This window comes from Barbus barbus (genome assembly GCF_936440315.1).
Source record: "Barbus barbus genome assembly, chromosome: 40".
In the NCBI taxonomy this organism is placed as follows: Eukaryota; Metazoa; Chordata; class Actinopteri; order Cypriniformes; family Cyprinidae; genus Barbus; species Barbus barbus.
In genome coordinates, this window is record NC_136718.1 from 14,999,788 (window position 1) to 15,013,177 (window position 13,390).

Here is a 13,390-nt window from a genome sequence, read left to right on the forward strand (position 1 = left end):
AGGGAATTCTGAAGTATTTCATTATTCATATTCTGTGCTTTTTGTCAGTTGCAGTAACTTTACGTGCCATGTCTATATATTGTCAGTAACAATATGTAGTCATGGCACTCTATTACTGAAATATTGAATTGTATTTCCTCTCAGGAATCTCTCTGTGCAGTCTGTGACTTTGATTTAGGTCATGTGCTGAGTTACATGATGTTCACTGACCTACATTTGTAATGTAAGGTCCAGAGAACGTATTTGTTGTTGAATTTCACTGTAAAATTGAGTTGATTTATAAGCTGAACCATATGAGCTGGTAATGGCTGTAAAAGCATTACCAGTAAAAGCAAGCAAAATGTAATTTTTTGCAGTATTCAATCCTTGAATTGTAATTATATTATATATTAAAGTACAGTTTGTTGTCTTATAAAAATGTATGGTTATAGATGGTAATGCATCTATATAATAAAGTATACAGAGGAGTGCTAGCAATATTTGAGGGGAAAGCTACAATGTTTACAGAATGACTGAGGCAGTGAGTTGGAAACACATCTGAATTGAGGCCTATTCACACTAGGAGCAAAACGACAAATCAAAACAAATTGACCACGTCAAGTATAATTTGGGGTTTTTAAACTCTGTGAACGGTTTGCATACCTGACCGAAACTGCTGCTGTCATTCAAAAACCATTGATGCTATATTATTATATTGTTTAATATAGCATATTGCAATGCTATATTATTATATTATTAATATTTAATATATTGCAATTGCTATATTGCATTACTATATAATGCAATTCCAGTTTGCCAATATTCACCAATAGGAATGCATTGTTGTTTTCAGCGTTTTTTTTGTTGTTTTTTTTTTGAGGAGCAAAACTGCATTCGGTATGAATAGGCCTTTAGGGTACAGCTTTAGTGGTGGACTGGGTTGACCCGAACACCATATTTAATGGCTTTCATTCTTAGAATACAGCTACAGTACCTCTGCTCTGATGAGGCATATAATCAAAAAGCAGCAGCATTGATCGTAGGCTGAGCACAGTCTAGAAATAACCTAATGACTCCACATGCAGAATCTTGTTTAATATCTTTTGCTTTCCCTAAAGTCTTGTTTCCTTTGGATGATTAATGAACTGCACTAATGCTTACTCTTGCTCTCTCTTTTTCTCTCTCCCACCACTACCTGCTTCCCCATGCCCTGGCCTATCCAATCTTCCCAAATAATATCCCAATATGTTTTCCCCACCAGCCCCTTGTACAATACTCAACAGATGTTACATCCTCGCAAATGTTACACTCCCGACCCACTGACGCCTCCACTCCCCACAGTTCTCTTGTACAGTCACAGTCATACATCCCACCAATATCACCCCAGGCACCCATGACTGTCCTTACTTCCTCTATCCCAGCTGGAGAACCTATAGCATCAGCAAGCAACATCATGCCACCTATGCAGACCCAAACTTCTATTGCTTCTGTACAACCCACTGATGTTTTGCCCCAGCAAACTATTGTTCAGACGCAACAGCAGGTGATGTCAGAATTGCCCGGAACATTGCAACTGAACATCCAGCAACCAACACCACAAAAGCAGGCAAATATAATGCAGCAGCACCAGGCAGTGTTGTTGCCACAGCAAACGGACCATGTTCAACAAATGGTGGTTTTGTTGCAACAGCCACAGCATGTAGAAAAACCCCAGGTAGTTCTGCAGGAACAGCCGCCACATTCCAGTGTTTCTCAGCAGCCATATATCCCATTGCCACAGCAGAAACAGCAAACAATGACCAACTCTCAGCAAAGTGATCTACAACAGCAAGTGTACAAACAACAACCTGCAAGCAAACCCCAACAGCAAGTTGTGATACAGCAGCATCAGGCATCAGTACAACAACCCCCAGTGGAACAATATCAGCATCAGTCTCAGCAACAGCAGGCACAGCACGTTTATTTGCAACAAATGTCTGAATCACAAGAGCAGAACATGGTAAAGACATTGGTACAACAGCCGCCGGTACATCAAACAATCCAACAGCCATTACAATTGACGGAGCAACAACAAAAGCAACTTCTGATTAGGCATCAAATGGAGCAGCAACAGAAAGCCGTTTTGCAAAGTCAAATGGAGAAACAACTACAACAGCAGCAAGTTTACATTCAGCCACCACCGCAGCAGCAAGTTGAGCAGCAACAAATTATTTTGCAGCAACAACAAAACTTGGCGGTACAGCAACAGATTGAGCAGCAGCAACAAGCGTTACAACAACAAAAGCAAATAGAACAGCAACAAAAGGCCATTTTACAGCAACAGGTAGAACAGCAAAGACAACAGCAACACGCTTTGTTTCAGCAACAGCAGTTGGAGCAACAACAAGCATTATTGCAGCAGCAGCAGCGTGAACAACAACAGGCTCTTCTGCAGCAACAACAATTGGAACAGCACGCTTTGCTACAACAGCAGCAGCAACTCCAATTAAAGCAGCAACAAGCTCTTTTACATCAGCAACAGTTAGAGCAGCAGCAGCAGGCTTTGTTTAAACAGCAGCAGCAACAACAACAGTTGGAGCAACAGCAAGCTCTTTTACAACAGCAGCAGCAACAAGCGCTCATTCAGCAGCAGCAACAGTTAGAGCAAAAAGTACTGCAGCTGCAACAGCAACAACAAATCGAACAGCAACAAACTTTATTAAGCCAGCAGCAGCCATCTCAACAGATAGAGCAACATGTTCTTCAGCAACAGCTGCAACTACAAAAGCCGACTGATCAACAATTGCAACAGCAGATATTTCAACAACAGACCGAACAGCAACAACAGACATTGCTACAACAAAGAGAGTCACAGATGCAGCAAAATCTCCTGATGCAACAACACCAGATTGAATTGCAGCGACAACTATCTGAAAAACAACTGCAACAAGTTTTATTACAGCAACAACATTTGGAGCAACGTGCTCCTCTGGTAGATCACAGCGGACAACAGCAAGCAACCCTAGTGAAAGCACAGCCTCCAGAGACGATCCAGCAGATTAGTCAAATCCTGCACTCTCAACAAATGATTCCCCCACAACCTCAGCCTCATCTTTCTCAACAACAAACCGAGCAGCAGCATGTTTTGATTCAGCAGCAACAAGCTGTCCTCCCCCAGGGATCGCACAGACCATCTCTGGTAGAGTTACAAATTCCAACCCTGGTCCAAGCAGTACCAAAAATGATTAGTGCTCAAATACCTAGTCAAGTACCAGCCCCAGTACTCATCCAGCAACAGGTACCACCACAGATGTCAGCTCAACCTTCAGCGCAAGTTCAGATCCAAAGTCAAGGGGAGCCTGCGATTTATTGTCAGATTCCCTTGCAGACTCAAAGTCATCCTGCACCGCAGTCAATGGGAGGCCATATTCAAGCAGGCCAGCTGCAAGTTCCACAACCAACCCAACAAATCACTTCTCCAACACAAGTTCCTACACCACAGCCCATTCATTCCTTTATCTCGACTCCAACACAAATGGTCTCACAAGGGCAAACCCTTCCTTCCCAATCTCAGTTGGTACCACCTCAAGCTGCAGCTTCTCTCCAGTGTCAAGTTGCCGTAGGGTCAGCTTCTCCTGCTCCTCTTCTGCATGCTACAGTCCCAGCTGCTTCTACACTTCTACCCACACAATATGCTCAAGCACCTGTCACTTCGCAAACGATCCAGTCTGTTCAGCTAGACATCACACAATCTGTGAAACAACAACAGCCGCAACAATATCAGCAAGCAGTACTGTCTCCTGTGTCACTTGCACCTACCATCAACCCAATGGCCACTTCATCCACACAGTGCTTTTTACAACAGACAAACCAATCTCAAATGCAGACCCAGGCTCCGCAAGTTATCCAAGCTCAGCAGCAACCAGCCAGTGTGGCCTCAATGCAGACAGTCTTGCAGCCCATGCCTCCGGTACAACCTCAGGCTGCCCAACCGTATGTGCAGCAACAGCAACCCCTCCACCATCAGCATCAAGCCCAACCCGTGCAGCATTTTCTGCAACCAAATGCTATCCTACCACAAGATCTCCATCAACAGCCTAGTCAGCCTCAACCAGTACTCCAACATATGCTCCCAATTCACATTCCACCCAGGCAGGTACCTCAGACCCAAGCTAGAACAGTACCACTGTACAGTCAGGTGGTCTCAGGTCCACCACCCTCCCCACAGAACCAGCAGAAACCATCCCTTCTCACTCAAGCGCACATGCAGACTAGCATGCAGTCACAAGCACACACAAACGCACAAGCACAGACCCACATAGAGGCTACTGGGAATTTTGAGCAGTCTTCTTACTCCCAAACTGCCTTTATTCCATCACAGATCCCCCCAAGTCCATCTCATACTTCCCTACAGCTGTCTGCCACACTCCCAGCCCTACAACCATCTGTCCCAGTTTCAGAAATTTCTGTTACAGTAGAGACGCAGCTAACCCAGGCAAGGCCTGCTGATATGATCCCTGCTTCCCCTCCTGTCAGTGCTTCACAGTCCCATGACTCTAATGGATCTGTGTTGCCCACCACCTCGCTGGCAGAAAGTGACGCTGCATTGCTGGGCATTGCTCAGGTACAACAACACCTTAAATTAGTTTCAGATATACAGTATTGCACGATAGCAGTGAACATTTTTGACCAGCGAATATGGTAATATATAAAAGTGACCCATTTATGTGCATGTGAGGATTCTGCAGAGCATGTTAATAAGAGTAGAAGGCATACATCTCTCTTCTAACTCTGTTAACTTGAGATGCAAGACCCACTACTTTTTTAACACCTACAAAACCAAAGTTAAATTTAAATCAAACTTACAATTTTATCTTTCAATTAAGGACAGTTGTTTTTGGTTTGCACTTACTTTGCTATTTTACTTATGGATTTTTTAAATGTTATTTTATTATTTTGTACAACTCATTACGTAACTGATATTTTGTCTTTTGTTTTTGTTTTTCTTTTTCTGTTGGTATGTGGCTGTTCTTGTGTATTTGTTTGTTTGTCTTTCCTCTGGCTTAACAGGAGAGCCTAAATCAGTCTGCCAATAGGGGCTCTTCATCAAGGTAAGCAGTTCTGTGTATTCTTATTAGATTTTTTTGTAATGCATTTAACAATGTGATCTGTGATTTGATTTTAAATATTTTATAAATATAGTTCTGCTCCTGCCAATGGAGATGAGGCCCAATCTCAGTGGGCCAGTGGAAAACAAGATAAGGTAAAATCTCAGAGGAGATCATCCTGTCAAAAAGCTGAAAAAACTCATTTTCAACTCAGCATGTTGCAGGTATGTAAATCCCAACATTTGTAATATTTTCTGCACTTCACTTTTTATGTAAATATAAATTGAATCATATTATAAACACTTTCTCTGTCTTGTAGGTCTCAGGCACAGGGGACAACATGGTAGAGTGTCAGTTGGAGACTCACAGCAACAAGATGGTCACATTCAAGTTTGACATTGAAGGAGATGCACCAGAGGACATCGCAGATTATATGGTGAAATACGTTCAGCAGCTAGAATGATTTGTTTGCTTTTTGAGAAACATGTTAAGAGAATTTGTGATAGCTGATCCTGACCTGTGGCTTTTGCTATAGAAATACGTCTACACCAGTAATTTTCTTAACGTGTTTTGTGTAGGTGGAGGAGGATTTTGTCCTTGAGCCTGAAAAAGAGAAATTTGTTGAGGAGCTGAGAGCTATAGTGAAGAAAGCTCAAGGAATACTAAGCACTCACTCACAGGTCTGTCATTCAAAACTATATTGTTGTTAGAAATTGTAACTTTTGGATAAACTATTCCTTTATGTAATTCTGGTGATCATTATTATTATTTGGTTTTAACTTTATGAAAGAAACAAAGTATTGTTTTTTATGTACTTTGATGAATAGAAAGTTCAAAAGAATAACATTTATTTGAAACAGAAAAGTCTTTAGTGTCAGGTTTGATCAATTTGTCCTTGCTGAATAAAAATATTAATTTCTTTAAAAAAAAAACTGAGCCCATTGAATGGTAATTTATGTTTGGTTTATTTACAGTATAATTAAAATTTTTATTTGTCTCAGACTGGGTCCTTGGAGCAACTCTATGTGAGCACCCCATCCAGTGCAACGAGTGAGTTAATCAGTCTGATCTTCTCCCAAATAAAACAGAAAAATAAAGTTGGGAAGGGGTAAAGTTGCATTAACTATAACTTTGGTATCTTTTTACCTTGATTTAAAATAAAAATATATATCAACCAAGACTTTTTGATTTTACACTGTTACTCTTACCATTAATAGTAAAATAAGTAATTCTGTGCTATTGTCCCATTTTCTGAAGTGGATTCAGCCCCTCAGTCTTCCCCAGTGGGTCGCTGGCGATTCTTCATTAACCAAACCATTCGCCATCGTGACTCACACTCCAACCAGGGAGCTTCCACTCCCCCTCCAGTGGGAGAAACCCGAGTTCCCAAGTCCACAGAAACAGAAAAAGGTAGAAAATTCACTGTGACGCATTACTTTTGGCCTGGAGTGAAATTTGATATTGAAATTACCTACGTAATCCAAACTATAATGAATTGAGAACATTTCTACTGTTAGCTTTCTATTAAAATACAGATGTATTAATGATAATTAATAAGAATATTGTTAATTGTCTTGACAACTGTTGAATATTTTACTCTGTCTAATGTATTATCAGATCATGAGAACCTTCAGCGCTCAGAGTCTTTTGCTGGGATAGCATCTTCCCCAAGTTCTTCACTGTCTGCGTCCTCTCCTCCAGTCTCTACTGTATCAGCTCCTGCATCCATGTCAGCCTTGGCCATTGCTGCCCAAAAAGATGCAACACCTGCTGCCTTGCCAACAGCAGAGCAAGTCTCCTCTGCTACCCTGCCTGCTGGCCCAATCCCTGTCATGGCTTCCAGCACCTCTGCTGCTCCTTTCCCTGCAGTCGCAGCCCTCATTGGCTCCAGCATGGACCAAGGAAAAGTTGCAGTTAAAGGTGAGGCTGAACAGCCCCTCTCTACCTCTACTTATGGGACCCCTCCAGCGTCGCTGGTGACCCACGTTGATCCTTCACATCAACTTCTAGCACAAAACCAAATGGTACCCTTGCAGACAACAGATGTACTTCAACAAACCCAGACTCTACAATCAGCAATGGCCACCACCGAACAAGCTCAGAAACAGCAGATTATGCCTCAGCCAGTGCACCAGGTCGCTCCACAGCCACCTACACTCCAGTCTAGCGACTCAAAAACACTATCACAGCCAATGCCGATGGAGACCGTACCTTTGCAGGGAGTTCTTCCAGCTGCCCAAGTTCAGCAGGTTCCTCACCAACAAGTACCGGTTGAATCTCAACAGCCGGCAATACAACAGACCGCTTTGCAGCAACACGGCCTTCAAACAGCCACTGTTGAGCAAATCCAACAGCACAAGGTAGAACAGTATGTGTCTCAAGAAACCACAGCGATACTGACCATACATCCACAGCATGGCCTCCAGACCCAGGATCCCCAACAGCTTCGATCTGCATTTCAACCGGTGATCCCGCAGCAGCTTCCCAGTGAGCAAACGCAGATGTTAATTCAGCAGGTACCGCATGATATGGCGCCTATGGCACAAACCACAGTGCCTCCGGCTGTGCAGAAGCAGGCATCTATCCAGCAGTCGGAGTCTGAGCTGTCCACAGGTGAAGACACCGTCAGCCACTCCGCCCCACCCCATCCCTCTTCTGAAACCTCTCTCCCACCCCTGCCGCTCTCTGAAACGGCTCTGCCTGCCGTCTCCCACACTTTCACGCCCTCTCCAGCCCAGCCCTCCTCAGTAGCGGAGTCAGACAGCGAAGGCCCACCCAAAATCGATTTTGTGGACAACCGGATCAAGACACTGGATGAAAAGCTGAGGACTCTTCTGTATCAGGAACACAGTGGTGGTGGGGCAGCACTGGGAAGTGGTTCCACCAGCGGCTCTGCTCCTGCCCCCAGCTCCACCTCGGGATCTGCTGCAGTCTCCACCGCAGTTGATGAGATTTCAGAGTCCCCCAACACTTTCTCCGTTCCTCCTGCAACTTCCTCAGACACCTCCCCTCACTCCACCTCTTCCACCACCTCCTCCACCACCCCTCGCTCTTCCTCTACCTCTCTGGATGGAGAGCGGGAGAGAGCAGGTGAGGAGGATACAATCCCATCTGCTGTGCAACGCCAGCCTGCTTCATCCTTCTCCTCTACATCCCCTCCACGCTCTCTCGTTTCCCCTCCACAGGAGCCTGGATCCCCGAAAGCGCCCAATGAATCATCTGTAAGTGTAAGTAGGGTGTTTTTACCTCACAAAAACAGATCAGTAACATGATGTTTTTTTTTTTTTTTTTTTTTTGTCCCATTCTATTTTATTAAAAAATTCATTAAAATTCAGTTTATACATCTCTTTTACGGTGAATATGTTTTTTAAATGTTTGTATTAAAATTCATTTGGTTTTAGCAGGGGGATAAAGTAGAAAATGTCAGGGTAACACAAAAAGAAAAATTAAAATGTTTGTAAAAAGAAAAAAAAAAGAAAATATTTCTTACAAAAAAAGAATTGAATTGAAGATTTGAATTGTTAACTATTAACTATTTGAGTTAAACAGCACAATGCATTTCTAAAATTATAGTGTCATTTATTTTAGATTCGTTTTATCCATTTCACGCACTTCTTAAATTTGTTTCCCTGCTCTTGTTCATGTGTGGTGTCCAGGCTCCCCCTTCCCTCACTGAAAGCTCCACCCCTGGAGATGTTCTGTTGCCTTCCTCTTCTCAGCCGCCTGTCCCCCTGTGGCCTGGACAACAGCAGCAGCAGCTTAATGAAGGAGGTGGATATTTTGGCCTAAACCTGGCATGTCCTAGTATCAGAAATCCTGTTAGCAAGAAATCCTGGACTCGCAAATTCAAAAGCTGGGCGTGCAAACTGCGCCACTCCGCCAGCTTGTTCAAGAAGCCCAGAGTCCAGCAAGGTAGTGTCTGCAGGAAGCACGCAAGAGAGAGCGAGTGAGGGGTGTGGGTGGGCACTGACCTAAAACAAATGTTTATGTAGCCAAATTTAATGTAGCTGTCTCTTACCTTGCTAGATAGGGATTCCTTAATTTGTAATAACACTGTTATAAAGAATAATTAATTATTAATCCTAATAGATCTTCCGTGGTGACATGGTTCATTGCTGTGTTTTGTCTGTACTAAAATCATTACATCACCTAGCCATACATTTTTCTTACTTTAGTTTTTGTTTGAACTGAATTACTCTGCTGTACATTAACGTTTATGTTGTAGCCTCCTTTTTGTTTTGTCTGCATGGGTTACCCAGGGGTAAGAACAGAGGAGTGTAGAAAGGGGAGAGAAACTAAGAGGGATGACCCTTGTCTCTCGCACCTGGATCAGAGTCTCCAGTCCCACCGTATGCAGTGCAGTATTGTGGTGCCCGCGCCCCTCACCTTCCTGCACCCTGCCTCACTCACCCAGAGCACCTGCAATCACAAAATAGCACACTTGTTTACAAGCAACATGAGCCAGAACCCTGTTTATTTGTTAATTTTAGTAATTGAAGAGGCGTGAAACTAGATGCCACAGTACATTTTGTTCATCATGCCCCTTCTAATTATGTTTCTGTCTATTCTAATGTAAAAATAACAGCTGCAAACTTTTTTTTAATTAAAACAAAAAAATCTGTCCGCATGACATTTTAGAATTTATATTTGTATGCACCATTAATACTGCAGCTTTAGCAAGTAAGTCATTCCAATTTATATCAAACAGCTATTTTTCATATGAACATAATTTTTGTTTTCTCCCAGAGCTTTAGATTATATCCTGTTCTTTCCTACCTGGGTAGATTTTTGGAAGGTTTTATTTTCTATATTTTTTGCATGTCCATGGGTATGTTTGGAATGGAGTACTAGCATACTGCTGTCCTTGCAGATTTTGTTTAAAAGTAGTATGTGAAACCGTACACAGTATACACTGTTTTCAAACTTTTCACAATTGTTACATGTTGCTCTACCATTCTAAAGTGTGGGGTCCGTAAGAATTTTTATTTTTTTTAAAGAAATTAATACTTTATGCAATGCATTAAATTGATCAAAAGTGACAGTAAAGACATTGTTACCAAATATTTCTATTTCAAAGAAATGCTGTTCATCAAGAAACCCTGATAAAAATATAATGAATATAATAAAAAGATGAATGTTATACAATGTGTAATTATTATTTTAGATATAATTTTAAGATTTTCTTAATTATTAAAAATAAATATTTCTCGAACATTAAATCAGTGTAGTTGAATACGGAATGATTTCCGAATGTTAATGTGACACTAGACTGGAGTAATGACTGCTGAAAATTAAACTTTACCAAAATACATTAAAATAGATATATTGTAATAATATTTCATGATTTTACTGTTTTGTTTTTTGTTAAAATAAATGCCGCCTTGATGAGCATATGAAATATTTACAAATCTTACAGACCCTAAACTTTTGAATGCTATACATTCAGTGGCATCTTTGAAATAAAGTTAAATTCTCTAATTTTGTACGCAAAATTACAGATTGAGAAAAACTTTATTTTAATAGGTAATAAAATGCTTATTGCTTGTATTTTTATTTTTTTATATATAAAAACTGAGCATTTGCATTCTGTGCTCGTTATTGTAGTTTGAATAATACGGTAGTATGCCATTCCTAACATACTAACCTAAATGTAATATATTGTAGCATCAGTTCAAAAGAATAGAGCAATAGTTTTCAGCAGTTTAAACCTAACAGACTGTACATGTTCAACATGCATATGTGTGTATATATGGTTGTGTATCATGAAAAGCACCTTAGGACCATCATCACCTAGAAATAGTCCCTGGAATGATACAGTGTTTCTGTATACACACTCTGAACACACTGTAGATGTAGATAATACACACATGCTGACTGGGATCACTGTTGCTCTCTAGGCAGTGATATTAGAATCTGACAGATGAATGCAGTCGTGTGAGTGTGGATGGATGGGGGCATATTACTTGTGTTTATTATTCTCTAATGTTTCGGAAGTTGTACTGCAGAGATTTGTTCTTTCCTGAACTGGTTTTACTGTTTGTTAAAGCTGCTCCCTGCCACCCTTCCCCACACCTAATCCCCATCACACGCCGCATCCACTCAGCATGACGTTTAGATGACAATCATATTCGTATTCATGTCCACCGACTGCCAGTGATGGTGTAATTTGCCATGCTGACTCTATGATAATACCACGTGAACATGCATGGATGCTTGTTAGTCAAAGATCTCTTGTGTGCTTTAGTTATTAATGCCACCTTTCTGTGTCTGTGGTGTCTCTTGTGTGTTTGTGTGCTTGTTTTTTATATACCAAATACACTGTGTTTTCTGTATGTTCTCATTTCATTTTACTATTGTCCTTGTGTTCCCTCGTCTTTGCGTCTCTCTTTATTCTTCATGATAAGATGGCAACTTGAGCCAGGGGATGGAGGGTAGGGAGGCATCTACAAATGACCAACCGTGTTCACGCAGAGGCCGTTTCCAGGTACTAACATCATTCACTCACTGTGTACTGTAGAGTATTCTCATTTAGCAAAAAACTAAGAACTGTAAACGTCGAGACAAAACCGCATACACAGTGATCTGTTAAAGGTAGGTTTTTACTTATACTGTGACAAATTAAAAAGATGTGCATTGTGTAAAATTGATTTATATTGTGTCAAAGAGATTAATTGTGGAATAGTATGGTCACACAAATCTGTCACTTTAAAAAAAAAAACTAGCCAAGTAGTGTTTTGGAAGGATTCATCCGTATTCGGCATCAGCAGTACACAAAATATGAATAAATTAAATTGTAGCATCAATGTTCATAATTGCAAATTTAAACTACCGTTCAAAGATTTGGGATCGGTAAGATTTTTTTTAAATGTTTTTGAAATAAGTCTTATGTTCACCAAGGCTGCATTCATTAGTACAAAAATACAGTAAAAATAGTAATATTGTAAAATATTTTTACAATTTTTAATGTTTATCCTATTTTAATATATTTTATATAATGTCATTTATTTCTGTGATGGCAAAGTTAATTTTCTGTAGCCATTACTCCAGTCTTCAACGTTGCATGATACTTCAGAACTTCTTTTTAATATGCTGATTTGATGTCCAAGAAACGTTTCTTATCAATGTTAAAAACAGTTGTGCTGCTTAATATTTTTGTGCAAACCATGATACATTTCTTTGGGAATTCTGTGATGAACTAAAAGTTCTTAAGGACACGATTTGAAAACTTTAAAATTTATAAACCACATTAAAACTTTTAATGGTTGTGTATATATAAATGTTAAATGTGGACAATAAAAAGTTGCTTCTACCATGATTGTTCACATGAATTTGAACAAATTCTGACTTTGTTTATGAGCTTGGTGTTGTTCGTGTGCTTACTTCATAAACACCATCCTTCCAATGTGACTTGAATCCACTAAAAAAAATCAGTCTTTCTTTTTTTCCCCTGATATGACACTTCAAATAGTGTTTTCATAGCTATTGGAGTTTGCACTACACTTATTTTGTCTTTTGTTATATGTACTGTATTGTTAATAATTTATACTGAGTGAAGGATCAACTGTTCCGATTCTCTTTTCTCATAGGTGATTCCAGTGTCCCAGCCCCTTCCAACACAGGAAGCTGCACCAAGCCAAGGGTTCACGCAAAGAAAAGTTGGGCGTTTCTCAGTCACCCAGGCCGAACATAGAGAGGAACATTTGACCGACAGCTCCCCCGTGTCACCTGATCTTGAGCGAGAGAGGAGAAAATCTAAAGCAAAAGATGGCGAGAAAGACGAGAAGAGAACTACAGCGCCCAGTCACCCGCCCAGGAGTCACGCACACTCGCCCCTGGGCAGCAGCGATGATGAGAGCGAGGTGGAGGGTGAAGATTTGAGGAGAGAACTCCACAAGCTGAGAGAGAAGTGAGAGAATTTGAATTCTGCAATGCTGTTTTTCTTTTTCTCTCTTTCCGTACTGATGCTTCCTCTCTTTTATCTTTGTAGACACATCAAGGAGGTGGTGTCCCTTCAGACACAGCAGAAGAGAGAGCTGCAGGATTTGTACAGGCAGCTCCGCTCTCTTAAAGACCACAGGCAACCTCTGTCCATGACGCTGCCCCGGACCTCTCCTCTGCCCGCCGCACCACTCGCCATCTCTCCACGCAGACCCCGACCCACCAAAGCCAAGCTTCGGCCCCGACCCCACTCTCACATGGATAACAACGGAGTCGCACACCAAGGTCCTAGTACCACCATATTAGAGGGAGAGTTAGAATAAGGCTATGTTTTTTTGTTGTTGTAACTAGAATTCACTTATCATTTTCTCTTGATTTTTAAAACA

At 41.1% G+C, this 13,390-nt stretch overlaps 1 protein-coding gene across 1 annotated transcript in view; it reads left to right on the top strand.

Moving 5' to 3' along the window:
* The window catches only part of LOC306859366 (uncharacterized protein), a 54,073-nt gene that overhangs the window by 35,276 nt on the left and 5,407 nt on the right, over positions 1 to 13,390 (top strand). The window contains exons 10-21 of the mRNA XM_079400382.1: positions 1,241 to 4,582; positions 5,029 to 5,069; positions 5,161 to 5,290; positions 5,386 to 5,502; positions 5,645 to 5,746; positions 6,068 to 6,116; positions 6,324 to 6,476; positions 6,684 to 8,293; positions 8,723 to 8,837; positions 11,471 to 11,550; positions 12,653 to 12,972; positions 13,054 to 13,289. Coding sequence (XP_079256508.1) covers positions 1,241 to 4,582; positions 5,029 to 5,069; positions 5,161 to 5,290; positions 5,386 to 5,502; positions 5,645 to 5,746; positions 6,068 to 6,116; positions 6,324 to 6,476; positions 6,684 to 8,293; positions 8,723 to 8,837; positions 11,471 to 11,550; positions 12,653 to 12,972; positions 13,054 to 13,289 — 6,295 coding nt within the window. The remainder of the gene's footprint in view (positions 1 to 1,240; positions 4,583 to 5,028; positions 5,070 to 5,160; positions 5,291 to 5,385; positions 5,503 to 5,644; positions 5,747 to 6,067; positions 6,117 to 6,323; positions 6,477 to 6,683; positions 8,294 to 8,722; positions 8,838 to 11,470; positions 11,551 to 12,652; positions 12,973 to 13,053; positions 13,290 to 13,390) is intronic.